This window comes from Plectrocnemia conspersa, unplaced genomic scaffold (genome assembly GCF_051122295.1).
Source record: "Plectrocnemia conspersa isolate PC_06_02 unplaced genomic scaffold, ASM5112229v1 ptg000005l, whole genome shotgun sequence".
NCBI lineage: Eukaryota > Metazoa > Arthropoda > Insecta > Trichoptera > Polycentropodidae > Plectrocnemia > Plectrocnemia conspersa.
The window spans coordinates 26,619,227-26,646,757 of NW_028277169.1; the positions used below are offsets into that span (position 1 = coordinate 26,619,227).

The 27,531-nt window shown below is 30.8% G+C and overlaps 2 protein-coding genes across 2 annotated transcripts in view; one reads left to right on the top strand and one right to left on the bottom strand.

Annotated features, from left to right (window-relative positions):
• Window positions 1–394: 394 nt before the first annotated feature.
• LOC148235317 (acyl-CoA:lysophosphatidylglycerol acyltransferase 1-like) overlaps window positions 395–27,531 on the bottom strand; it is a 466,435-nt gene continuing 439,298 nt past the window's right edge. Inside the window, exons 5-8 of the mRNA XM_088186294.1 lie at window positions 7,124–7,260; window positions 6,909–7,054; window positions 6,638–6,825; window positions 395–4,616 (exon numbers count right to left, since the gene is read on the bottom strand). Of these exons, the coding sequence (XP_088042420.1) occupies window positions 4,347–4,616; window positions 6,638–6,825; window positions 6,909–7,054; window positions 7,124–7,260 (741 nt within the window). The 3' untranslated portion in view covers window positions 395–4,346. The remainder of the gene's footprint in view (window positions 4,617–6,637; window positions 6,826–6,908; window positions 7,055–7,123; window positions 7,261–27,531) is intronic.
• LOC148235318 (uncharacterized) lies at window positions 10,495–12,306 on the top strand. Its single transcript, XM_088186295.1, has 5 exons — window positions 10,495–10,724; window positions 10,830–10,989; window positions 11,054–11,374; window positions 11,433–11,660; window positions 12,153–12,306. The coding sequence occupies exons 1-5, from the start codon at window positions 10,563–10,565 to the stop codon at window positions 12,230–12,232; spliced, it is 951 nt and encodes a 316-aa protein (XP_088042421.1). The 5' UTR covers window positions 10,495–10,562; the 3' UTR covers window positions 12,233–12,306.

Consider the following 27,531-nt stretch of genomic DNA (forward strand, 5'->3'; position numbering starts at 1 on the left):
TAAGTTAAAGATTTGTCGTTTATATATCACATAGAATTTTTAAATTGTGTATATAATATATTATGATGTCGTTTCAAGTACTATTCAACATATTGTGAAATGCCCATTTATTTATTTATTATGACCAAAAATAGGCGGCACTCTGGTAGTGGCGGACTGTGACGGGGAGACGACGACCGGCAGTCCCTCGTCCACCAATCACATACATCGTATAATTTCCAACACGTAACTAATTAAATTGGTAACTTACTCCAATCTATGATTAATTGCCACCTGTTACCATCCGTCTGCCAAAATACTTTTATCTATAAAATAAATTTGATAACATTAATAATGTTTATGTGGATTGGAAAAATTACAATATAATTCATACCTAAAAAATAAAACAAGAACATATTTGTTAAAACTTTATTAAGATAATTTACAATGGTTTGGATTCTTCATTTACAAAATCAATTGAAAAGTTATTACATTCAATCAGGCATGTGTGAATGTATAAATTAAAACAGCTAAACTGTGTCAAATTCAAAGTAAAAAAATCCAAACTGTTACATTCAACACACAACATAAGTACAATATTTTCTTATTCTATTCCATAGAACAAAATAGTATCAATGTATAAGCTTTTCTTTCTTATTATTTTCTATATTGTAATATTGTCATTCCAGGGAATTTAGAAATATATTCATCTATCGAAAAATGTATGTACATCGAAATATTAATGATGATAGTTAATTAATAGTATTTTTGTGAAGCTGTGTTATTATTGAAATAAATTGACATTTATAAATATACTGCTGCTTATAAATTAAGGTGTGCAAAACCTTACTCCGATAAATCATGTATATTATATGTAATTTTCTCGTACTCCAAAAAGATTTGTCAACAAGGCATGGCAGCCAATGGGTTAAATTTAATAAAAAGTGAAAAAAAGCTTATGAAGAAAATCCAAGAAAAGAAATAGAATGAATAATGTCTACCAATTATTAAGTAATAAAAAACATAACAATTTAACACAGAAAATTAAATATTAAGAAGAAGCTTAAAAAGAAAAAAAAAACTTAAATTATCTCACACTGGTTTTATTTATATAAAAATGTATATAAAGAAATAAAAAGCAGTATTAATATCAATAAAACAGCTCGATATTGACAATTCAAAATGGCTTTTTTATATCTTCATAAAACTTTAAAAACTAAACTAAATAATAAGAGAAGAAATATAAAGAAAGAGATATTAACAATAAAAAAGTAGTTCATATAATTCTAAATGACTATAAATCACAACTAACTTTATAAAGAGCTAAGATGGAACATAGAAGATCACATTGTAATTTCTAAAAAAAATTACTCCAAATGTGACGTTTACATTAGAAAGCTTTTATACAAATCACATGTTTCGTACAAAAATATACCCTTTTAAATTAATCGTAATTAAAAACGAAACTAATCCTCGAGTAGAAAATTTTTAAATTTTACAAAGAATGAACCAAACGATTATCCGTATTTTTGGTAAGTATTTTCACTACAAGTCAATAGCTACAACAGAATCATAAAACTATTTTTAAAGGAATTTTCAATATTTGTTTTACACATGAAACGTAATATCACATTTCCTTATTTACAAAAAATATTATAATAAACACTAAAAATAAAAATAAAAGCAGTGTATTAAAAAGAAAACTATAAATAATAAAACACTCAATTCAACTAAAAAAATAAATCGTTATAATTATAAAAAAAGCATTCCAATTTTCATTAGCAATTACTACTTAAAAATATGATTTTATTTAAGCTTTATTTTTACATTTCAGTATTAGATGAAATCATCAAAATTTAAAGCACTAAATAAAACTAAAAATCACCAGGAGCTTCCCATTATTTATGTACCTATGACTGACATGTCTTATCATCAATTTTATCGGTGATGGCAAAATGGTTCCATTAAAAATAACCTAACCTAAGCGAAACACTGGAATTCTGATTTTTTACGCAATGGCATTAATTTTCGACAATACTCTGTCCGTTATGATTAGTCAGTACTATCAAAATCAGTAAACTTTAAACAAAGACATGCCCAATGGACTTTTGCAGTGCAGTTTTACAATTAAAATTTTCTAAGAATTGCTTATTTTTAATACTAAAATATAAATTATATAAGATCATGATGATATTGAGCGAGACATGGATTAACTTTCAAAACGGAATAAATGAGATTATACCAAAATTTATAATATCACCTCAGCTTCACACTGATTGAATATATGGACAGAGTATAAACCTGATTTTAAATTAAAAATCTTCCCCGTTTGTACTTTCTCGTTAAATCATCAAAAATTGTGTGTTTATCGCCGGTTTATTTCAACACGTACTTACACCGTTTATACAGAACAAACAACTTACAATCTTATACTTAAAATCTAAGTGATGTTAACTGTGTAAAATTTAATATTAAATGCATCGAGAAAGGTATGAGGACATACTCGATCTATACATATTTAATTGCAATTAAATCACAAAACTAAGACTATTCGCCTTCGTGATGACTAGACTTAGCTATGAAGCCGTTTCAAGCTGAAAGCCATATATATCGATGTCGTTATATAAAACAATATAGTTTTATACATTATAAGAACGAAAACTTAGAGAGGGTTATATGATATAAATATACATATAGACTAATCACTGGAACTGTTTCATGACTAACTGTACCTTAAAATAGCTGCATTTACAACTTTTAATAATGCAATGTCAAAATATCAACAGTCCTAGCATAATTTTTACTTAGTGCAATATATATTCATAATGTAGTCAAGCAAAAGCTGTTGAATATATTAATCATATGTATAGCACCGCTCGTTAGTAATTTACACTCAATATACGTACATAATGATTCGATTATCTTAAATTATGTAAAAAAAAAAACTGGCAGGATACATTTTTTTAAAGTACGGATTTTGATCAAAGAGTATCGGATTTTATAAATTAATTTTAATAATCAGTTGCAGCTTGGAGCTATGAATAGTCTGGATGGCAATACAGTTTTAGCCGGTCTGTCAAGATATCCGCAAATGAGAAGAGAAATTGTGCTTAGTTTTGTTTGAAAGCTTGACGAATGTTCTAGCGTGAAATAATTTAGAAAATGTACTGGTTATTGTTGGAAAAAAATTAAATAACATAAGATTTGTAAGAAAATCAATTTTGATTGCTGATCATTTTGCAGAAAAATTATCTTTGCATGGTATTCACATTAATGCAATTTTTTTATCAAACTCGAAATGAACGAGATTTCAGATCAATGCAACGAAGCACACAAATAAGATCTCAAGAAATAGCTTTGCAAAATATTGGAAGTATTGTTGAAAGAAATGTATTAAAAAATGTATAAGCTAGTTTATTTTTTATACTAAGGTCAGATACTCATTGATTAGTATATGACTTTTTCATGCAAAAGTGCCACACAAAATTTACAAATTCATGTTTTTTCAATTGCTTACGCTTTGAAGCACCTATTACAATAAAAAAATGGTTCAAATCTAAGTCTCAAACAATATAATGCCTACATAATATATACGTATATGTGCATGTGTGAACGTATTCATCGAATCGTATAAAACTATCTTAGAAAATCACACCGTTGAGTGTAAATTTGTGTGTCAGTGCCACCTATATAAAAAATTACACACATACACATATGAAAAGTAAACTTGCATACTTGTTCTTATAATCTCACTATTTGTTACATTTTTTAATTAAGTAGTATATTACAAAAGGAATTATTGACGGCTCGTGAGAGTTGGTACGAAACTATTCGATAAAAATATCTTATTCGTATATTTTTCATACTGTAAGTAGCACAAAAATAGTCAAATGCTTTTATAAAATAGATACGCAGCACTCTCTCGCGAGTCAGTAATGAAAATAACAATAAAATGAATAAAGGCCCCTTGGTTTATAATTTCATAAGGATCATATTGATGTGTGTTTTATTTAGGGTTCGGATTGTCAAATGGCAGGTTTTTTAATAAACTGACTATGAGTGATCATAAGTTATTGATAAAAGTGCATCACTTATATTCGAATAGAAACGTGGTTATATATACTATAAACAAAAACCCTGAACGGTACTTAAAGTTAACTGATACAAAGCTCAATATTATTGTATCGTAATGGTAACACCTAATACTGACATGCTAATTTGAATCGAATCAATAACACATCGGATAAAAAGCTAAAGGAATTTCGAAATTAGGACTAAAGAGCATTTGATGCATTTGATACACTCAGTCAATCAGAACGACTCTGACGGTACACATATTGTAAATTAGCGTTTTACTAAAAAAATCATTATGTTACAAGGCTCAGTGGATTCACTAGGTATTGGTAAATAACATAAAATAAACGCAATTGTAAAACGGTCGATATTATGAAGAATATATGTATGAATAGAAATCGTAAGTAATCTTGGACGACGGGCCTCGGTTCGATGTCGCGCGTCACGCCGTCGGGGCACAGCGCCGGAAAATGCCCGTTTGTGTAAAAGTACTCCAAAAGCTTCTCTTTCTCGGCGAAGCAATCGTATAACCATTTAGTCATCTCTTCGTGGTCAGTTGGTATCTGAAAAGCGTACAAAAGTAAAATTAGTATAACGATGAAAAAATTATTATGATTAAGTAATCGAATTCAAGATAAAATATTATTTTTTTTTATTTAAAATACTAATATTATGAATTATAAAAACTCAAAATTAATTCATAGATGGTGTTGGTATAACATATTTTATCAAGAATAGACCAAAGCAAAATTTTAATACTAAATGATCAAGTAATTAAGGACAATTATTAAATTTAGCAATGTAACTATATTTTTTATAAATATTTTGTTAAGAGCAAAAATTTATAAAAAAAATATAATACACATTGCAAAGCTTAATTTATATTCCTAAATTAAATAATTGTACTTAATTTAATATTTTTAATCACAGGCGTAAATGAACTGATAAATATTTTAATTTTGGTTTTAAACTTGGCTAAATTTTTTTTTCAACTATTTCATAGATGTCTCTTTATTAATTTTATATCTACTAAAATTTATAAAAAAAGCAAAATTTGTAACTACGGTTGAATGTATGATGATTTATAAAATACAACATTATTATTCCCAAATAAAGTCGATTTTGAAAAGGTAAAAAAATACTATAACAGTTCATAAATATTTACGATAAATAATAATAATTTAATTATGTCTCCAAGTACATATTTAAAAATTTGTAGTAACCTAATTAGTGAAGGGATAAAAAAATATAAAAATCCCTGACTCACTGGATCTCCAAGGTAGATAAGAGAAGATGGTGGCTAATCTATTTGCTTTTTTAAGTAACATTCCTTATTATGTATTTTCAAACAAAAACATTTTATAGGATGAACATGTAACTATGTTTAATTTTAAGTCTGTGTATAATTTTAATTAAACCTAATTTTTTATAATAGTACAAAAACTGATTTTTAATATATCCATAGATATTTTAGTCTCAAATATTATCAATGTAGATTAAAATAATGAAGCATAGTACGTATGCAAATTGTGATGTCACTCGTCCATAGGCTGGAACGGAGTGTTACACTTATCGAGTGATTTGCTATATTATAATTTTGAAACTAAAGTTATATTATTATTTTAAACTTAAACATACATTTAATTCATAAAATATATATAAATTATATTTGTTTAAGAAAGTCTATTAAAGTTAAATTAATAAATTATGAGTGTAAAATACTTAATATGATCTAATTTTAATATCTTAAAATGATTAATTTGTACTTTGTTATCCTACATGACCGATATTTTTATTATCTTTGTATAGTATAGTGAATATTTATCAAACGATTGATTTAAAATATTTTTAAATGAACGATTAAATTGATATTACAACACAATACTGAAAGATAGTGATAAGATTATATATTTAAATTCAGAATTCAATCACATAATATTGGTTCAAAGTACAATTTTTTATAGTGCTTTGTATATAGAATATAAATTTTATAGTCTTTACAATTTGATTTATAAAACTAATGACGAAATTGTATTATAATATATCATACAAAATTTTCTTCAATTTATGGTCATCCACATATATTTGGTGTATATATTATATTATACTTTTACTGACGTTTCAGAATACTTTTTCACTGGTAGATATATATTTCTACTAGCGAAAATATATATTTTATAATATCAATGAATTTTAATTTGTTAGTTGCGAAACGTCCATTTGTTGTTAAAATCCAAACTTAATCTAAACAAAGTAGCTAAATTAAACCTGACTAATGTTCTAAAACATAAATTAGGTTTGGGTTTAATTCAATTTATCTTAAATATTATTGTATTGGTAAAACGATGCGATTATAATAATGTGAAAATACACGTATCAAATCATTTGTTTATGAACAGATACAGTTTCACTTAAACTACGCAGTGAAATTATAAATCAATTGTTTGATACATTTCAACTGACCGACTTAGTGAAATTATATTTATACTAGTGAAAATTTAACTCATCGAAATTATTTGTGTTTTATTACTATTTGAAATATATCTTTATTATACAAAATTGTTTATAAATATATAATACTTACGTCAGTACTAGGAAATAGGCGGTAATGCAAATGTGTAGTGCACGGAGCCCTTCTACCGGTGACAATGTCGATTAAATCAATCGGCAACGAATTTTCATAGCCTATAGTAATATCTAATATCCAACGTATTCTATCCTTATCAAACGATTGGTTTTTAGCTTGAGAACTTGTATCTACTTTAGGTAATTCTGAAAAATAAATTTATTATTTAAGTACATACATTTTTTTATAATAATATTAATATAATAATACTTAGCCAAGTAAATGTTACCATTACTTAAACCTGTATTTTTCACATCATGTTTGCTAGAACTAGCTGACTGTTTTGGTCCCACTTCATCTACGATGATCCTTAGAGCTCCGACCCTCGGCAACGAGACGTTCTTCAAGAACGGTAGATTGTTCTTTGCTGCAAACCTGAAAGTTTATGATTTGTGTTTATTATGCTGTGAATGATTGAAAAATTTAATTAATTTAAGTACTCACCTTTGACTGGTCTCCCGCCTTTTCCTGAGAAAACCACCCTCAGGAAAGAGTACAATCCAATTGCGGTCCAACGGCAGATAAAAATTTCTTAAGTGGCCTGCCAACTCCCGCGTTGAGGCATCCCTCTTATCTTTGCCCTGAAAAAAGAAAGCGATGGAGTTTAGTTTGTTTTTGTACAAAAATACATAGGTACATTGAAGTATAGAGTAAAGATTTATTAAATTGTTTTATATTATATTATATACAATATTTATCACTAAAACGTTACACTGACAATAAAATACTATTTTTTAATTGATATTGCTACATATTGGCTTATTGTCTTACACATCCGTAAGTATTCAATTACCAGCAGCTTTTTGAAATATCATGTATTTAATTTTTAAATTAAACAGACAATATAAATTCCAACAGAACTCTTTCAAAACCGCTTTTATTAAATGAACAAATCAACACTTAGTGCAATTGAACGTGGTTGAGGTCTTTATATTGTAAATTATCGTACGCATGCGACACTACATGGTCTGCATGCAAATGTACGATGCATGAGTGTTTTACGAATCGGTGTCATTGAACGCAAATAATCAGATTGGTTCATCACATCACAATTTATATTTTATAGTATAAAAAACAACAACAAGACAGGTGGTTATAATATTGACTCAACACAAACCATAAAATATCGTATGTATGTACGAAGTTATACGTCAACTTTTTCAAATATAAACACACAAAGAGATATTAAAAAGATAATGTCGGTCAAAAGATAAAGGTACATCGATCATTTTCACTTATCTTCAGCTTGAAAAGAAGACGTCACGAGGTGTGACGTAAATTTGATGCCTTCTTTCTAAAAATTGTATTTTGAATTCATAAAACTATTAAATAAATAATTGTAACATAAACAAGTTGTATAAATGATTGGTTCTTCTTTTATTATATTTACATTTAGTTCTGTAAGTTATCATATTTTCTATATATATATTAAATGATTTTAAAGTACACGAGTTTATTTTTAATAACAAATTACAAAATTTTATAAATTATAAGATATAGAATGCAGCCATATTAAACTATTATTTTAATATAAGAAGTCTTAAAATCGTCTTGAATATGAAGTTATGTTCTTGGCGATTGAAACCGACGGCAAATGCATCATCTGTGCCAATTCAGCGTAAGCTCCACTGGATGCGAGTTTGCTCGTAAACTCGTGTATTATATATCGAAAGCAAAGTATAAAGCTCCGAACGTAAATAAGTGTATATCTAAGAAATACCTTATTTTAGTAGTGATATTATTGTTGATTTCAGGCAGAGCTGAAATCACTGTTTTTTTATTATTATGAATATATTACTGTTTAACAGTTAGTTACGGCTGGAATAGTTGTAATTAACAATTAGTATCGCACTCTTCAAAAACGAGAGTTGTCTATGTATTTTTAACAATATGTTTTGAAATAAATACATAAATATTTAAGATGAACTTTAATATACACAAAACTGCATTTTTAATTTTGGTAGAAATAAGTGTATTACAGGAATTTTATTAAAAATATTAATAAAAATCTTAGTGAATTAAAAATAAAAAATAAAGCTATGCATTTTAAAATTCTGACTCTTAGCTGACTCTTACAATAGTTTTATGTTATAGAGACGTCGTATATACGGATTTTGATAAGGTCTTCGACAAGGTATGTCATGTGTTATTATTTAAAAAAATTTCAGACTTCGGTTGCTTATTCGAATAATTCAAATCTTATTTTTTTTCTCAATTTCAATTTTAATTAATTAGTGCAAAAATATGTAAAATAATAATTTATTAAAAAAATATTGGTTTATTATGATTATTTTAATAATATGCATAAAACAAGGCTGTGCGAATTACTTATATACATACTTTTTGATCAGAGCATAGATATTTCTATGAACGTCTAAACTCTAAAGCAAATAAACAACTGATATAGTAGTGACTTTCGGCAAATCTAAAGAATGCCATTTTTATTGCTTTGTATGAGTACGATTTGCGACTATTTGTCGGTCAACTATTAGTAAATAGATTATAAATATAGATAAAATAACATCTGTTTTAAACAAAATTAAGGCGGATAAAGGATTTTGGAGCAGTACTAGGAGAAAACATGACTAATGTGTTGCTCGAGTATAGAAATTGTCTTATTTTAACACATTTGGAACTTAAACTATTGTATATTTATTTCTGTATTTTGAAAAAAAATATTTTTTTCGCTACTAAAATAATTATGAATGTATATATTATTACATGTAGATAAAAGTTTAAATCCTTATTACATTCTCATAATATTTTACCATCTCAAATAACATTTGTTTTATCTTACGCGGTTATCACGCGAAAACGCGTGAACGGTCGATAATGTGTTAGGATATTTTTTAAATTTCATTCAAGATAGTATAATTAACGAAAATTGGACGAATCATAATTGTGATATATGGTTGATTAAGTATTAATTTCTGAAGAAAATATTGGCATAATAAGGTTGATTGCAGCCGCCTTTAAATTTGTCAGCTTCAATAACGTATTTGGTCATTACCTTCAACGCCACCAACTGCGTTCAATGGTACAGTTTATATACTAGATCCAAATCCCCTAACCGCATAATATAGCTATCAACCTCAAAGGTTAGTTTATGTTGTTATAATCCACATAGATACAGAAAATTAAAGAATGGCTTATTCTTTTTCCAGTATTTTGTTACTTGTTTCATTGCCTTTTACATTGATTTTTGTAGCCATTCGTTCTAACTACTTTCTCAAATATTATAATGTCATATGAGTTTATAATAATATACAAAAACGATATTATAGTTATTCAGTCAGTGTTATTATTATACTTTTAGTTTATCAAGGACACATAAGCATTTTTTTATAAACCACAAGTTGAGGAAAATCTATTGAATTGTATAACAAATCAATAATTAATTCTTTTCCTCGAAAATATTCATGCAATAGTTCGTTGATCCGTATTACTCAATATACATAATAGAAGTAGTAAATAAACATAAAAGTAAGTCACTCGAGCACTTCACCAGCTACACTGAAATATGTGACTCATTCGTGACACTCTCACTACGTGCGTATACCACTTTCTCACTTCGTGTTATTATATTTCACCAGCTTTCTTCATGTGGATTGAGTACCCCTGTCTCACCACAATACACATCGTAAAAAAAGTGACCGGATCGTGTCCTTGCGACGGCCGTTTGGCGACCTTGTCTACACACTTTATTGGCACTCTTCCAAGTCAGTGGTTGTAAACATTTTCCTCAACAATATTTATTTAATAGCAAATACATAAAATGTGTAAAGTTCATCTCAGATAAGATATAAATTTAATATATAATATTGCTCGCCGCGTTATCATCGTCACTATCGTTTCGAAAACGTTTTGTGTAATACACAATAAAATGCTTAAGTTAATCATTTTAACTGTGTTTTTAACTGTGATCAATGCGTGTTGTGGTGATGTGCATGAAGTGATAACCGAAACTGAAAATGTTACCGTCGATTATATACAAATCGGTGGATCTATATATATGAAAGAGAAGATCGATTTACGACAGGATGAAGTGGGTTATTATTGTTTATTTTCATATATACATATAAAAAATATTTTTATTAACTGAAAATTCAATATATATTAAATATATCAAGGCACACTTTTATTTTTTTAGATGAGGAGAATCAGTGTAAATCATAAAGGCGATATTATATTTCATTATGGATTCACTCCATTTGTCATGAGAAATCAGTCGTCAAGAATCGAGAGAGTGAGTGGAATAAGTGGAAAGATAAACGATTTGGTGTTGGACTCTAAGGATAATATTATATTTTGTGAGTTATACAATATATGGTTTCGATGTAATGTGTTTTTATTACATTTGTTTGATTTATATAGCTAGAGGCATTGGTGGCTTATATGCCTTGTTGGATGGAGCCGATAAAGAAGTGGCATTATGCCAAATGCACAAGCAAATAAATGCAGTTGCAATTGATATTTTTGACAACGTCTACTTGGGATCCTTATATAATATAGAAAAGCTCGAGAGAAAGGAAGGTGGATATGGAAATACGTGCATCGATTTAATAGAGTTTCATAAAGGATTCGTTACCCCAGCAGCTGTAGATAGTATGGGTAATATATACTTCAAAGAAGATTTCCGGAATTTCTACTATCAAAATTTAAAGCAAGGGATATCTTCTAGGACTCAAATTCAAGGTATTATTAAATCATTATTGATTCAATCAACAGTTTAACATGTATTTTTAAATATTAGCTATCGGTAGTGAAACTGCATTAGGAGCTGCTGTTGATTCTAAAGATAACGTCTATGTAGCAACGACAGAAGGACTGTTCTTCATCAGAGCTAATTCTAGAGGAAAGGACGTTCAAAGAGTCAAAGATTTTGGCTTCCAGAAAATAAGCAGCGTCCATGTTGACTGGCGCAACAACGACACAATTTACGTATTCGTTGATAAAGAGGGCCTCTACAGATTGACCTATGGTAAGAATATGTTTTAAAGCAGTTCAATCTATATATGTTTAAAGTAAGATAACGACGTTCTGTGTCATATTAAATGATAATATTATGTATTTGATGTGTGGTGCAAATATCACAAAATATGATATTTATGGTGAAATATCATGTTTTTTTATATGACTCATATCTTATAAATTCCGGATATTGATAAAACTTAATTCAACTGCCGATTATCACTTAATGTTTATCTTTATTATCCAGGTAAGTTTTTAAAAGTTGCAGAGACATTAATACTATATAACTTAGAAATCATATTATGACACACAAAGTGAAACGCATTAAATGTAAAATATTACACTGAATAGTGTGTATATAACAAAAAAAATTCATTAAATTCAATGACAAACATGGAAACCCAATATTGACATTGGCGCAGAAGTTATCAATATAACGAGCACATGGGTCTAATTATCTTCGATTAAAAATATATTTATATAAAAATATTTTTCATTTCAGATCACAAAGGAGATGACGATGTTATCAGTCGATTGTTCGTTGTAATGACCCTATCAGTTTTCGCACTTTTAGGACATTGAACGTTGAACTTATTCACAGATACAATTCATTGTATTTAAATGATCTCATTTTATTTTATACATTATTTATTTTGATAATTAAATTATTTTTATACTTTTATAACTATGACTTATTTTAATAAGGGATAGAACAAAATCTACTTATCGCTATCACAGAACAGTGAAATTTCATACTAATCCCCAACAACAAAAACTTACGTAAATGACGTTACGCAAACGTAATGAAATTTAATAAGGCTAACGTTATCAAACGAAACGCCTCGGGGTGTATCGATTACGCCAGGGTCTAAATTGGATTTAACTGCACAATCGAAAGTCCCATTGATACATAATATGAGTTGCGAATCTATCGATCGTGACTTGACAACGCGAGTGAGAGAGCAATGATAACTACCTATGTATAAATGAGATAATTGATACAGAAAAAAACCTTTGAGAGCAGATAGCACACGATACACTCGTTACGTTAAATTATCAAATTAATTAATGCCCTGAGGTCTGCTCTTAAATGGCGTATAACATAATTTAAATGCAGGGCTCTCATGATCTCATCTTTGTTCGGTATAATTAGATATAATGTTACCTCGAAAAAGAGAGGCTTTTTTAAATGGAAAAGAAAAACATTTTTACATCGTACCATAGTTAATAAAAAAAAAAAACATTTTTTTGTAAATACTAATAAAACATTTAACATGTTATCCGATGTCATATTGATGCCTGAACTACACTCTATGGAAGTTGTCCGAACCGAAGTTACAACTGAAGTCGGCCGAGACCTACGACTTCGAGTAAGCAACCACATTGTCGCAAATTTCATATGCCGTCCGGACGGCAGCCGTGAAAGACGTATGGACGGCGGCTTCTGTCACGTACAGCCGGCATATTTGCGCGTGATCGAAAAATGTGCCAAATAATCGCAATTTTTAAATTGTCATATTATTAAAATTACGCTACTGATAATTATAAAAGTTTGTGTGAGCACTCACCAATACAATATCAGTGAAAACTTTTCGGTCGTAAATATTCAATTTACGCAAAATCTTTGTCGGCTTTTGCAAAATGCCATGAGACATAAAAATGATACTTCAGAATACGATCACCACATCTGTGACTATCCTAGAATTTGTTGCCATCGATTCTAAATAAGAATTCGTTATGGTGTGACATTTATATAAACCGACCTAGGAAAATACATAAGGATATTCGAAACGATTTTTTTTAACAAAATCAAGTGCCACTAATTATTTCTTAATTATTTAATTTTATATGAAAAAATATAGTAACGATATCTGTTAGAAGAATATACTATTATATCAAAAATATAACTAATCCCTTTTGGTGCCCTAAAATATTCAAAGATGTCAGTGAGAATCTGTTGAAGTCCCCGATAAGTATGTGGCATTATAACTTGACCACGTGACTACGATGCAGCGCTCGACATGCGTGTTAACCATAGAACGCCTACGCGCTTACTGAAATTGAACCGAGTTACTCGTTCTATCTCAGTTTGCAAAAAACCATATCATTATCTCTCTCATTCTCGTCACTTAGCACGCACGAAAGCGAAAGGGGAAGTATCTCACCGCTCGCGCTCGAAAGAGCAACTCCGACTTCGGTTCTTTTGCCGACAATGTTCGGAAGCGTTCGAAGCTGGCCAATTCGACTGTATTACTCCCACTTTACCTCCCGTTCTCGGTAACCTCTAACAAATTCCGAGAGATTTTGGAACAGGCAGAACCGAACTCGACCGAAGTAACCCACTATATTCTCCGTCCTTGGCCAACCTTGGCCAAATTCCAGCGAATGTAATGCAGGCATAAAGATAAATTTTATTATATCTTCACTCTTTTAATACATATAATTTGACGATAAAAATATCTCGTTTTTATTAAAAAAAAAACATTTTCATGTAGAAAAACATTACGTTTGAAGCATAAACATTATACTTAGATATAGAAAATTTTATTAGAACGTTATTCACAAGTTAAAAACATAAGAAGAAATCGTTATTCCAAAACATGCGCGAGTCCAAAGTTCGACTACAACTGTTTTTTAAAATTTCATTAGATAATGAATAATTTAAATATTTACCGAGTAACTGAGTAAGATAAAAAAACTACTTATAATAATATACGTAAGATCGTAGCATTCGATACAACTGCAAAATATTAGTTAATAATAAGAAGAGTTTATCTCCAAAATAAATACAACGATCTGAAACCACTAAAAAATAAAACAAACGCTATAAGATAGTGTCAAAAAAGAATGAAAACAAAAATGCACGATTGATCACACGTTGATTGAAATAAAGATGAAAAATCTATTGTCAACATGAAATGGAAACGAATCAAGCAATATATGCAGAGCAGTGATAGAATTGATACATAAAATAAATAGGAACGGATACGGATATAAAAGGACCGGCTCTAGAATCTTATAAGCCATTGTACAAAGTTATTAACAATTAGAAGAATTTACTAATACTGCGACACAGTCGTGAGAAACCATTCAATAGCTTAATTCATAGGTTACACGCTATAAACCAGAAAGGACTGAAAAAGGTACATAATAAATTTAATTTATGGCTTGAAATATAATACAATTTTATTTATGTGAACATTGCGTTGTTTTTAAGGCTTTGTTTAAGTATTAGTTGAGTTAGCATTGATGTGTACCTAGGTTATAAACTCTTGATTTTTATTATATACTAATATATTTATTATATATTTCACTTTAAACTACGTATTAAATAAATTTCAATTCATTTTAATTTACATAACCTTTGCCTAAAATTAATTGACATTCTGAGGTCTGAAAATTTTTGTCAAAATCAATAAATTGAGAATGACTTAAAAGTACGTCTTAAATTCTAAAAGAACCGCGGCGTAATCAGTTACGCCAAGCCGTGAGCGGCTATAGCCGCAAGTGACATCTTAGATATGCAATATTAAAATATATAAATATATTCAACCCATAAATGGCCAATAATAAATCTGAAAATTTACATGAGGTAGGGTTTTAAATGCATTAAGTAGTACAATAGATAAAGAAAAGGATCTATTAGAAACTGTTGCTAATCTATGGCATTTTTTCAAGACAAATGATCATATAATGGGTTACCCAAAATGCATTAGGATAAAAAAAAATGTGATTTAAATCCTTAATATGTACTAAAATAGTGGATAAAAAGTGGCATTATAAAATTAAAAAAAAAAATATACTACAAATTAATTGATAGCACCCTTAACATATTCAAATCACAAATGTCCCAATCACAAATTCAATTACACACAGTAGATGCATATATCCGATTCGGGCACCTAGGGGCGAAAAGCTAAATGCCTCCTACCCCGTATTTGCACAAATTACTAGTGTTCACTAGTGTTTGCCTACCTCGGAAGAAGACCTGCCCTGTTTGGCTGACGAACCGCACAGCTATGTTTGTAATCGCGGAGGGTATACGCAAGCCGACTAGGACCGCACTATGGCATAATCCTCAAACGGACAAGACATCCTCAAATATGCACAGTTGGACTGACGAAATGGCGGGGCGGTCGGGCCAACCCTTAATTAGAATGCCAAATATGAATCCAGACATCTTGGAGTGAAATGTTTGAACGCTGGCTGTGGCTCTGGTCCACATTGCTAGAGATGGATATGTAGAGTCTACATAGATATATCTACAGTATACAAAGTTTTTAGATCAGTTAGTATTAGTTTTTAAATATCACAGCATATGTTTGTGTATTTTTTAAGCGTGACGTTTAAACGATATTTATAAATATTTTTGTGACACGCCTACTTTGAAGATTATCACGGATTAAGTATGAATTTGACCTAAATATTATCAAAACATTTTTAATGCGCATATATGTATACTATTTTAAAAAAATAATACGCCTAATATTTAACCTCTTTATTTATTTTATGATTTTTGAGCGAAGGTGTGTTTTTAATATTATTTAATAGGCATACGATTTAAACTTTAAATCGTATGTAGTCGTTAAAGTTTAAGTATTGTTCACTGTTCACTAACGTGAACTTACAACACAACAGGATGGTATTCATAACCACACTGTTTAGGTTTTCATTGATTTCCTAGTACTATAAAATTGAGTATATAGGAAGGTTTTTATATAAAATAAATTTGATTTGCCCAATTCAAATATACATTCTTGGCGTTGAAGGAAAATTATTATCGTCTCCGAAACAGGGGCGTTTTTTGGCGTTCGATAGACAAACAGCCCCCGTCACCTGAGTAAATCACTACCCCGCCCAGCCCGTGCAAGAATCCAAGAAATTGGAAGAAGGGGTGGCGAGGGATTAGGAAAAATCCACACGCACCCAGCGCCGCGCCCCGGGACAGATTCCTCATTGATCCGCGGGAATAATGCTCTCCTAGGGGGAATGGCCCTATTAGGTATTGACAAAAAAAAGAAAGAAAGCCACCCGACCGCTTACCTACGAGAGAGAGAGGTCGAAGAAGCCGAAATTGTGTACTTTGGTAAGTCGCAGTGGGCACGCCGCAACGATTGAATTCGCTCATTCGGCGCACATAAAGGAAAATCGCTGGATAAGGGTATACAGGGTGGTTCAATACGTGCTATTTGAATTTAGAAAGAACGCTGCATATGTTACATAACAATACCAAGCATATGTTCAACTATCTATAGAAAATAAAGATAGCTCACATTATTGCGTCTGCTTGAAACTAATAAGATAGACGCCATTTGCTAAAAGGATACATAAGAATAGATAAATTGCATATTATATGCATAATAAATAAACGATACTATATTATCTGGGTAAGGAATAATATAAAAATTCTTTTCAAGTTTCACTCTTTTAAGCAGCGAAATTTAATTTGGTAATAAATCAAACAAAACTAGATATTATATTTATTATTTTTTTAATTTAACAATATTTTAATGCTCAAATCATTCTGTTTTTCTAGCTTAATAAATTTTAAAATTTAAAGTAGAGTACGAAATACAAGATTAACTTCACTAAGTCTCTTATTCGAAATTCGCAAAATGTATGATTAATTATGATATAATTTTCTTCAATGTATTTAACTGGCGCGAAACTAAACACTAAGAAAATTGGTATATTATTTGAAAGCTTTTTCATAAAAGTGTCAAAATTAAATATTAAAAGCATAAATAAAGTTCAAACGCCTTTGAAAAATATACGTAGGGTCGTAACGTTCGCTGGAAATATGTACTATTAGTAAAGTTCATGTCGGTAAAGACGTATAAAATTTCAGAACACGTTTTTGTAATAAAATTTGTCAACGAAAGTATATTTTTACGCTCGACACATTTTTATGTCAAATTTGTGAATTATTATTTTTTTTCAACGATTTTTCAAAAAGTGTCGCGTACGTTACGATATTTGACACATTATTATTTATTTCAACTTTTAAAGAAGCAAACAAATTAAGTTGAGTTTTATAAAACGTAGTGGCAATGCAAAACTGCTTAAGTAATAACTTAAACAAGTATACTATAAAAATATAAACTTGTTTGAAAAAATGTTAAGACATATATAATATTTTTATTACTGTAAAGGTGTTCAACTATCAGTCACAATTTAAAGGTCACCACAACAATTACTTGAACAACAATTACCAGTTAACTGGTGCACACAAAAAAATATATTTGTATATAAGTCAGGACTCTAAATCTAAAATGTCAAATATTTCAACATATCCGCATTATCTCAAGGAATAATTTATCGAAGCGCCCACAACACACATCACTTTTCACCCACCCTATATGCCGCGTTAAACGACTTTGAGCTCTCGTTTGAAAAGCGACAGATCACGCGTCACACGGAAAAATCACCTTACACATCTCGCGTAGAAAATAAACATTTTTTTCCCTTTGATAACATAAGCATTTTTCGCCGCTTCGCGCAGAAGATATAAATCCAGAGAGAATTCTGTGTATAAAAAAAGAGAATAAACAAAACGCACAATGGATCAAAGGCATTGAACGAATAATTAGTTCCGTGAAAATTCCCACACAAAACATTCAAAGGCCCTGCATTCGACCGTGGCGTTGAAATATGGAAGATTGTGGAGATCAGCGACATAAATTAATAAATGGTAAAAATAAGGCAATCGCCACGCTACTTTTGAGCTATAAATAAATTGTTAAAAGGCGATGGAAACTTTCGCGGCGATATGGTGAAAACGGCTGAGATGATTTATGGCGGAAACGCCGTACACCCGAGCTGTGTTTTTCAAATGTTCTCCAATAAAATAGTGGTTCTTAGGCTATTTTTTCTTCTGGAGGTAGTATCAAAAATAATTTATTCTTTTCTTCTTTGTGTAAATTAACATTATTTCATAATGTGCAATTTTTATGTTATGGGCACTAAATTTAAAAGAGTTATTATTTAAATAAAAATGAGTTAGAAAAACATTTCTTAATATTGTATAAGCATACATTTTTGACCTTCAGTATGGTTTGTGAAAATTTAAGACGAAAAAAACGGTAGGCCATGATTTCATTCCAGTTGGTATGCTTAAAAAATACAGGATCGCCTATTCGCTGTTGTTTGTTTTTAACCTTTCGTTGAAAACAAATATTTTTCCCGATGTATATTAAATTCGAAGTGATTCCTATGCATAAAAAAAATTTATGATAGAGATTTAAAGGTCGGTGTCGATTTTATCAACACCATCCATAATATTCGAAACCCTTATTTATATGTATGTTTCAAACTATATCAAAGGACACTAGATCGATAAACAGCAACCAGTAGCAACAAACCTGTTCTGTTTTAATTAATTTATAATTTTCTGAAAAATACACATTAAATCGCATTGCTGCGGAAAAATCTCAACACAGAAAAAAGTGCATTTCTTTTTAGTAATTTGACAATTTTTATAATCCCGGAAAATTTTCTTATTATGAATTCACGTTGCAAAAATCGGGTCGAGAAAATATCAGTGATCATTTTACATCGATTATTTATATAATATATTGATGATATTATTCCGTTTTATCGCATAAAAACAAGTTCAAGTTCCAAATTTTATTGCTTTTTTATTACCTGTCTACATCCTCTGTATTAATTACAGAAATCGAAAACATCAACTCCGATGTCAAATTAATCATCTTGTATATACTAAAGGTTTATGTTTTATAAAACGAAATGGATCTCATATACTTATATTACTAGAGGTGTCAAATTTTTACATAAATTATTATGAATGTGCTAATTAAATACGATCCAATAATTTCTTTGAATATGCAGCCAGTTTAAAATACGGAGCCAGGATAAATTATATTTTATTTATTAAAGAATGTTTTTCAATAAAAATATTTAAAATTTTCGGCTCCCGGGAATTCTTTGTATTTTGCGATTTTCAATCCGATCTCCCGGGATAGAAAAAAATACTCGGAAACAGCACCCACTATCTGTGACACGTTTGACATTTGATCACCAGAGAAATTTCCAGCAAAAATTAGGAATTAATCTCTTTCTTTTATCCTAAATTCCGATGTACAATAGTATCATCTGGGAACAGTATGTAAGTAGTCGGAGTTTTTTGCGTACGCTTTTGTGTAATAGTCCTTTGAAAAGTCAATCGCCAGTCCGAACTTCGTCGAAGCGGCTCTTTGTCGATTGAGCGAGAAGGCAAATACCTGTCGGGATCCTTCGATATAAATTTAGGCAACTTTTTCAATTTGGTCCGCCGAACGTCGTTTCATTTGACAAGGCGGACATTTTTTCGGCCGTTTGCTTCGAAATTAAAAAAAAGTATATACCCTATATAATAAAATATATATTAAACTCGGAACGAAGGGCAAAATTTAGAATTGGGCTCGAATTAAATTGTTGAACCCCACGTTTTGAATTACGCGTAATGTGATATTTGCGCTTTAATATGCTAATGGGGGACGATTTTGAGAATTTTAAGTGTTCGTCTATGTCGTTATCGCTTATAAATATCAATGTCGGCGCGCCTTTTGCGCGAGACGAATTCTTAAGAGTGCCTTCAATGTATTATATTTTCATATCCTGCGTGAGGATAATAAATTATGTTATTTTAATATTTCGAAACCGGAGCGAAGGTTGGATGGTTAAGGTCCCGACTACAAATTAGTAGGTCACAGATTTGAGCTCGGGTGGAGAATAATTTCTCAACATTTAATACAAACAAGTCAGCTTAACACAAGCCAAAACTGAAATTAGATGCTGTAATCTATTGCTATTGCGGAATCATATACCATAAAATGATACAATATTGTTAATTACGCATTTACAATCCTAAAAGCTCACAAAATATAATTGAGTAGGATACATTATAAGTATAAAAGCGAAACACCAAATAGAAGGTTAAATACTGAATATTTTAAAGCAATTAATTTGATTTTTTACATTTATAATGCTTTATATTATTTTAACCTCTTCAGACTCGGTGCACATTGCAATGTATAATAACTTGCTTGTTTTTGAAGCCATTTTCAATTTATTTTCACAGGGATATTTTGCACATCACAGTGCACACCATATTATTTAAAAATACACCATGGCATTTTAAAGTACTAAACGAAATTTTTATATTCCTTTAATTTTAATACTAAACAAAAAATTTGCAAAAAATATATAACAGTTCCGCCTCAAATTATTTAGATTAGTCAAAGAGTCATAGGAGAGTAGGATCGTTGATTTCCCCCCTTTTCCTCAATTGTATATAATGCCTGCACTACACTCTCTGGAAGTTGTTGATATGTCGTCCGGACGGCGGGCGTGAATGATGTATGTATGGCGGCTGCTGTCATGTACAGGTGGCATATTTGCGCGCGATCGAAAAATGTGCCAAATAATCGTCATATTATTAAAACTACGCTACTGATAATTATAAAAGTTTGTATGGGCACTCACTAATACAACATCAGTGAAAACTTTTCGGTCGTAAATATTCAATTTACGCAAAATCTTTGTCGGCTTTTGCAAAATGCCATAAGGCATACAAATGATACCTCAGAATACGAACACCACATATGTGACTATCCTAGAATTTGTCGCCATCGATTTTAAATAAGAATTCGTTATGGTGTGACATTTATATAAGCCGATCTAGGAAAATACATAAGAATATTCGAAACGATTTTTTTTAACCAAATCAAGTACCACTAATTATTTTTTAATTATTTAATTTTATATGAAAAAAATATAATAACGATATCTGTTAGAAGAATATACTATCAAAAATATAATTAGTCCCTTTTGATGCCCTAAAATATCCTAAAATATTCTGTTGAAGTGTCCGATAATTTGACCACGTGACCACGATGCAGCGCTCGACATACGTGTTGACCACAGGACGCCTACGCGCATATTGAAATTGAACCGAGTTACTCGTTCTATCTCAGTTTGTGAAACACCATATCATTATTTCTCTCACTCTCGTCACTTAACACGCGAGAGAGCAAAAGGATAAGTATATCACCGCTCGCGCTCGAAAGAGCAGCTCAGACTTCGGTTCTTTTGCCGACAATGTTCGGAAGCGTTCGAAGCTGGCCAAGTCGACTGAATTACTCCCACTTTACGTACCGTTCTCGGTAACCTCGGACAATTTCCGAGAGATTTTAGAGCGGGCAGAACCGAACTCGACCGAAGTAGCCCACTATATTCTCCGTCCTTGGCCAACCTTGACCAACTTCCAGAGAGTGTAGTGCAGGCATAAGCTAGAGCATTTCAGCCCTTAACGCTGAATCGACATCGACGACAAAACCGATAATTCAACTTGATGAAAATGCGTGTGCCAAGCACATTTGCCGCACAATTTAACTGAGTAAATGTATAAAATTACGAATGAATTGATAAGATAAAACGATAAGATTTCTTTCATGGCGTCGAAGTTATGAATATGATATGAGCAGACACAATGCCGCATTTAAGAATCTCCACACGTGTCATGACATGTGTTGTCCAAGGACGGGTCTTCGAACTTTCAATTGTCTTATAGACAGGACGTTGCGCAACTATAGGAAGTTACATTGAATATTTTATTAGAATTTAGGCTCAACGTTACGTCATCCAGACTTACATGTGAGTCAAGGACGATCCTTTTTGTCTTCAGAGCCGGACATCCTTGGCGCCGGTCTATTTTGAGACAAAAGCAGACGAACAAACGCCGCTTTATTGTATAATAAATCAGCTGGAAGACCACCCAGATCGATTTCGTGAAAAAGCTAGTCACGTGTCGTAATTAATTTATGACATAAAAAAAATGTATCATCCGTGTTGAAAAATCTAAATTAGTATTCATACAACACATTATAATTTAAACTATTAAAAGTAAATGGTTCAGAGAATTATTCATATTAAATAATCAAATTAATACGACGTTCATTCAGTGTTACTAATTAATTTATTGTTTAAGGTCGTTAGCATGCAAGCAATTTGATACGATTTTTTAACGTACAATTGTTGTACAAATGAGTGATTTGCGACACGAAACAATGACATCGTTAACATGTGAGAACAAAGAAATTATTAATTAGTCACGCTCGGACTTCAACGAGATAAATTAATCAGTTCGTTGAAATTGATAAAATCAAATTGAAACTTTCTTTAATAAGATTATTAGTAAATATATGAGTATAACAGTTGTTTATGTTTTTAAATAATTTAAGATAACCTTAATCGGATTGTTATGACTTATATATATTTATCAGTAGTATATTCATTTATTTATGTATTTTCGCAGATATCTCTCGCTTAAAGCAAATCTGCTAGTATGCATATTATTGCATTGCTGGTTTAGGGGTAAACAAAATTGAAAGACAATGTGGATAATGCTATAGTTCACATACGAATGGCAAAAAATCTGACATGACCGTTCGAGAAACAGAAAGAATTTTGTAAATAGCTTGATTGAATGCTTTTTAAAAGTCGGTACAGACTACGTCGATCTTGATTTCATTATCGAGAAACTTTGTCACCATTTACGAAAAGCATAATAGGTTTATTACCATGGAACGACAGGAACAAAAACTATTAAGATTCGCGGAGTTCCCTATGGCTAACGCCATTGAGCTCCTTGATTGCACATCAATCTATTTAATGTTAGCTACGAGGAGCTGGTCCGGTTCGTATTTCGTATTCATTTAAAAATGATTTTTTCCATTTTTACTAAGAATTATATTTATTATTTTGATGTCTATTGATATATTTTTTTACTATCGTGACACATTTAGGTCACCTGTCAGGTCACGATGGTCTTGATTTAAATGATTAGGTAAAATAAATTCTAAACATTATCTGTAAAATTCGATAAAAAAAACAACGAACCGATACTTAATTATTTATATTATAGTTAGCGTTCCTTTCTGTAAGCAGCGATTTAAACAACAAAATCAGATCAGCTGTATTATACAAAATGAACACAATGTTTATCGGTTGTATCTACTATGACCGAAATACGTCGAATTCGTTCGTTAAGCAAAACAGAATGTTGGAGAGGTTCACCCTTTATTATTGTTTAACGCTTATCTGAAAAACAGGTGTGCGTCGAACATATTTGTGAACTTCATTATCATTGCAATGATTTGATTTGATTTATTGTGCTACCGTAATTATGTATTAAAAGTAAAGTTACATTTTCACTACTTTAAATATAATTTTACTAGCTCAGCCAGTTAAAATCAAATTTAATTTCATATAGATTTTAGAGCAGCATATAATTTCGCTAGTAAAAATATTTGTCTACCAGTAAAAATGTATTCTGATGTAATTTTACTCAAAAGTCAGTAAAAAAATAACTTAACTTATGTAACATCTATATAAAATCAGACATTTCACACGCAACTTTAGTCCCCATAGAGCTGCCTTTGTCTTTCTAACTTCTGAAGTTAAATTGTTCTGCGCATGTTCCCAGTCGTTTTTTTAACCACCAAAATCCTAATATCGACGAAGGCAAATAACGACCTCTAATAAATTTTGACCGGGTCAACTTTATCGACACTTTCGTAGGGACGATCGCGAGATTTGTCCCTCGCGTGCGATTCCGCAGCTTCCTCCTCCCCGAGCTAGTAAGAATTGAAGAAAGTAGATATAAAACCCGAGACCCGGCCCTGATAATGTCAAACCATTAATTAGCCGGCGCTGAATTGACAAATTAGCAGCGAGACGCAATTTTATCAAATTGCTCAATTGATTCGGTGAAATTCGGCTATATTATTTACGGGTTTGAACACGCCGAAGTATAATCAAAACTTTCTCCCAGACGTCTGACTTTGAAATCGTTTAAAATTCAAAGCTAACTAAGGAATACTGAATTTAGTAAAGATTAACTTTCAGATTGATTATTGGACTGAGTTATCGCAAGATTCAAATTACTTAGATTAATTTCACTGAATAATAGTGTGGGTACGAAAAAAATAAATAATAATTACCATCTCATACATAATAAAGTATATTATATAATCACATATAAAGTGAGTTGACTTAAAACAAAATCAAGTCTACATAAATACATCTCAAATTGTTCTGTTACAAGCTAATCTAGAAAAAACTTTAATGAAATATTTCATTTATGAAATATACTGAATAGATCTTAAAAAATACTCATATGAAAATTTATTTTTAAAAAAAACAACTTATTCTACCACACTGATAATATTAAGTCGTTTTATTTATAGACGTTGCGGAAAGTTAATTTTAATAAATAAATACTTTTTTTTTATTAATTTTCAGCCCCCCTTCGTGCGATACATTACGTTTTATATAATACAAACGCGGCAATTGTACCGGCGGGATTAGGTCCGACCCGCGCCCCCAATATCCCGCCAATTAACCGGAGGAACGCTTTTTACCGGTTATTTACGACCCGCGCTGGCGATAAATTTTCGCGAAAAGCGCCTAATTAAATATTGAAAACGTTCAAAAATACGATAAAACAATTAAAGCGTGAGCGCGCGTGCGATTAAAGCCGCCTACGGCGTAGACGCTGTGGGCGCTACGCTCAGATTTAACGCTCGACCAAACGGCTATGATTTAAAATTGCACGCGGATTTGTTTGATCCAAAATCAGTAGTAATGTAGTATTAAATATTTTTGTAGCAAATCCAAGTCCAAGTTTTCACAAGCCCTTTTATATGTTTCCTTCGAACAGCTATGATGAGTCATAGATATTTTGTCATTTTGACCAACCCCTGTCATATGCCACACGGTTCTTTTACTAAAAAATAATTGGAATTGAGAGGTTTTCAATCGCCTGCACCTAGTTACAATTTATAGGTCACCATAACGACCACTTGAACAACAGAAAAATAAATCTTTCACACTACATAATTATCAACCCATTTATTAAAAATAATAATTTAAACATTGCACAACAAAAGAGAGTACTCATAACCACAAAAGACCAGCGTCAACAATAAGAAATATTACACTGGCACAAAATAGCACAGTCCCTTCAAATATATTAACCTCCCATTATCACTATCAAAGATAAGAAAAATATAAATTCAGGGAAACTTGCATATACACAGGTCAAGGATGATCTGCACGAAAGACATCAGTGGATCGTCCGGAGAGCATCACAAAAACACAAGATAACTCTAGAATATAATATAAATATTATTTTTTTTTTTAGCTTTTCAAAATATATTTGTCAAAGAGACTTCAAAATTAATAGTGCCAAGCCAAAGAGATCACGAGTGGACGGGCGCATCTCAGCCCGTTTATTCCCCACTTCTCCTTAAGTTCATCTCCAAAATGATACCGAGAGACCATCAACTCTAATCATGACCGGGACCCAACCACAGCCGTCAATGTGACGATTTAGGTTGAAAACGGAGATAAAGTAATACTTTGACGCACAGCTAAATATGCGAAGCCTATGGGATATTGAAGCTACGGGTTACTAATGGGCCAGTGGGTCAAAACCCGTAAGATTTTTTTTCTTGAGCATTGCAATACCATAACACATTAATGTTCATTTGTAACAAACGGTTGATCTCCATATTTATTATATACATAACATCTTTGGAAGGGTCTTGTAAGCGTTATTTGTTGAAATTTTTAAACTTTGTGGCAATCGCTAATTTTGGGATTCAAAAAGTGCATTTGTTTAAATGATACTTTCCAGCGCGGAATTATCTAAGATCAGAATTAGGTTCGGGAGAAAGGATGATAAGTATATCGAACGTATATCCGTATCGTGTGCTTTAGAGCTAATAATAGGGGCATAAACACAAACTTGCCGTCAATTTTTTAATTATGAATAATGATGAAATATATAGCTTTCGAACTGACCGTGTTAACGCAAATATAGTATAGGTTCCTAGGTTCTTAAGCCTTGTTAAAATATTAGTATAAATGTAGTCCTAGCAAACTATCTAAAAACTAGTGACGTTTATTTGTGTCACTTACTATAAAAAATCAAACTATAAATTTCAAAACAATTAAGCACCACAAAAACAATATTTTAAACCATTATTAAAATAACATTTAAAGAAATTAACTTACGTTATTGACTCATTAAAATGCTAGTTTAGCTTGTGTTAAACCTTTTAAAAGCCTAAATTGCAAGGCATACGCTATAAATCAGTTCAGAAAGATAACACGTGAATTCGGGTTTAATCTCAAAACTGCCATTCGTAATTTGTTTATCGGCTAACGGAAATTTATTTAATAAAAATTCGCCACTCTTTTGTAATTGGTTATTCCATATAAAAGCGATAGACAAAAAATATAATTTAGGAGCCCATAGATATAAATACTGGAACGTGGGCAACCTTCACTTCAGACGCTTTGTTTGAGGACTTCAAGGCTATTTTAAGAGCTCTTCAACTAGGACTGAGCAACAAAGATGAAGCTGACACAGCTTCAGACCATTACAGACCGCAAAAGCGGCCGCTTCTCTCTTCGCATCTATTGGTTAAGCTCGACGTTCTCTCATGCGGATGCACCAATGGACAACATTTCTCAATCGTTGCACAATAAACAAACTAAAATATTAATTTAGAATGAAAAAATACGATAATATATTATTACAATTAAAATGAAAAGATTAAACTCTTAAAACAAATTGTAAAAGTATACGAATCAAAGGATTTTGAATAATAAGTATCAGTACAAAAACATTATATAGAATTTTCACTAATCCGCCATCTATTCAAAGCAACAGTAAGGTTTACTAAAATCAACAGTTTAGGAGCGAGAACAATAAATAAAAGGGTTATTAAGCCGCACGACAAAAACGAATAAAAAGCTTCACAAAATCAACGGTTAGTCGTCGACTTAATTGACCGCTAAAGTGAAACAAATAC

Excerpts from the sequence above, each read along its gene's own strand:
- LOC148235318 (XM_088186295.1), top strand. The coding sequence starts at position 10,563 with ATGCTTAAGTTAATCATTTTAACTGTGTTTTTAACTGTGATCAATGCG. Across the intron at positions 10,725-10,829 it reads TCGATTTACGACAGGATGAA|ATGAGGAGAATCAGTGTAAA; the intron begins GTGGGTTATTAT and ends TTATTTTTTTAG. Across the intron at positions 11,661-12,152 it reads CCTCTACAGATTGACCTATG|ATCACAAAGGAGATGACGAT; the intron begins GTAAGAATATGT and ends TTTTCATTTCAG.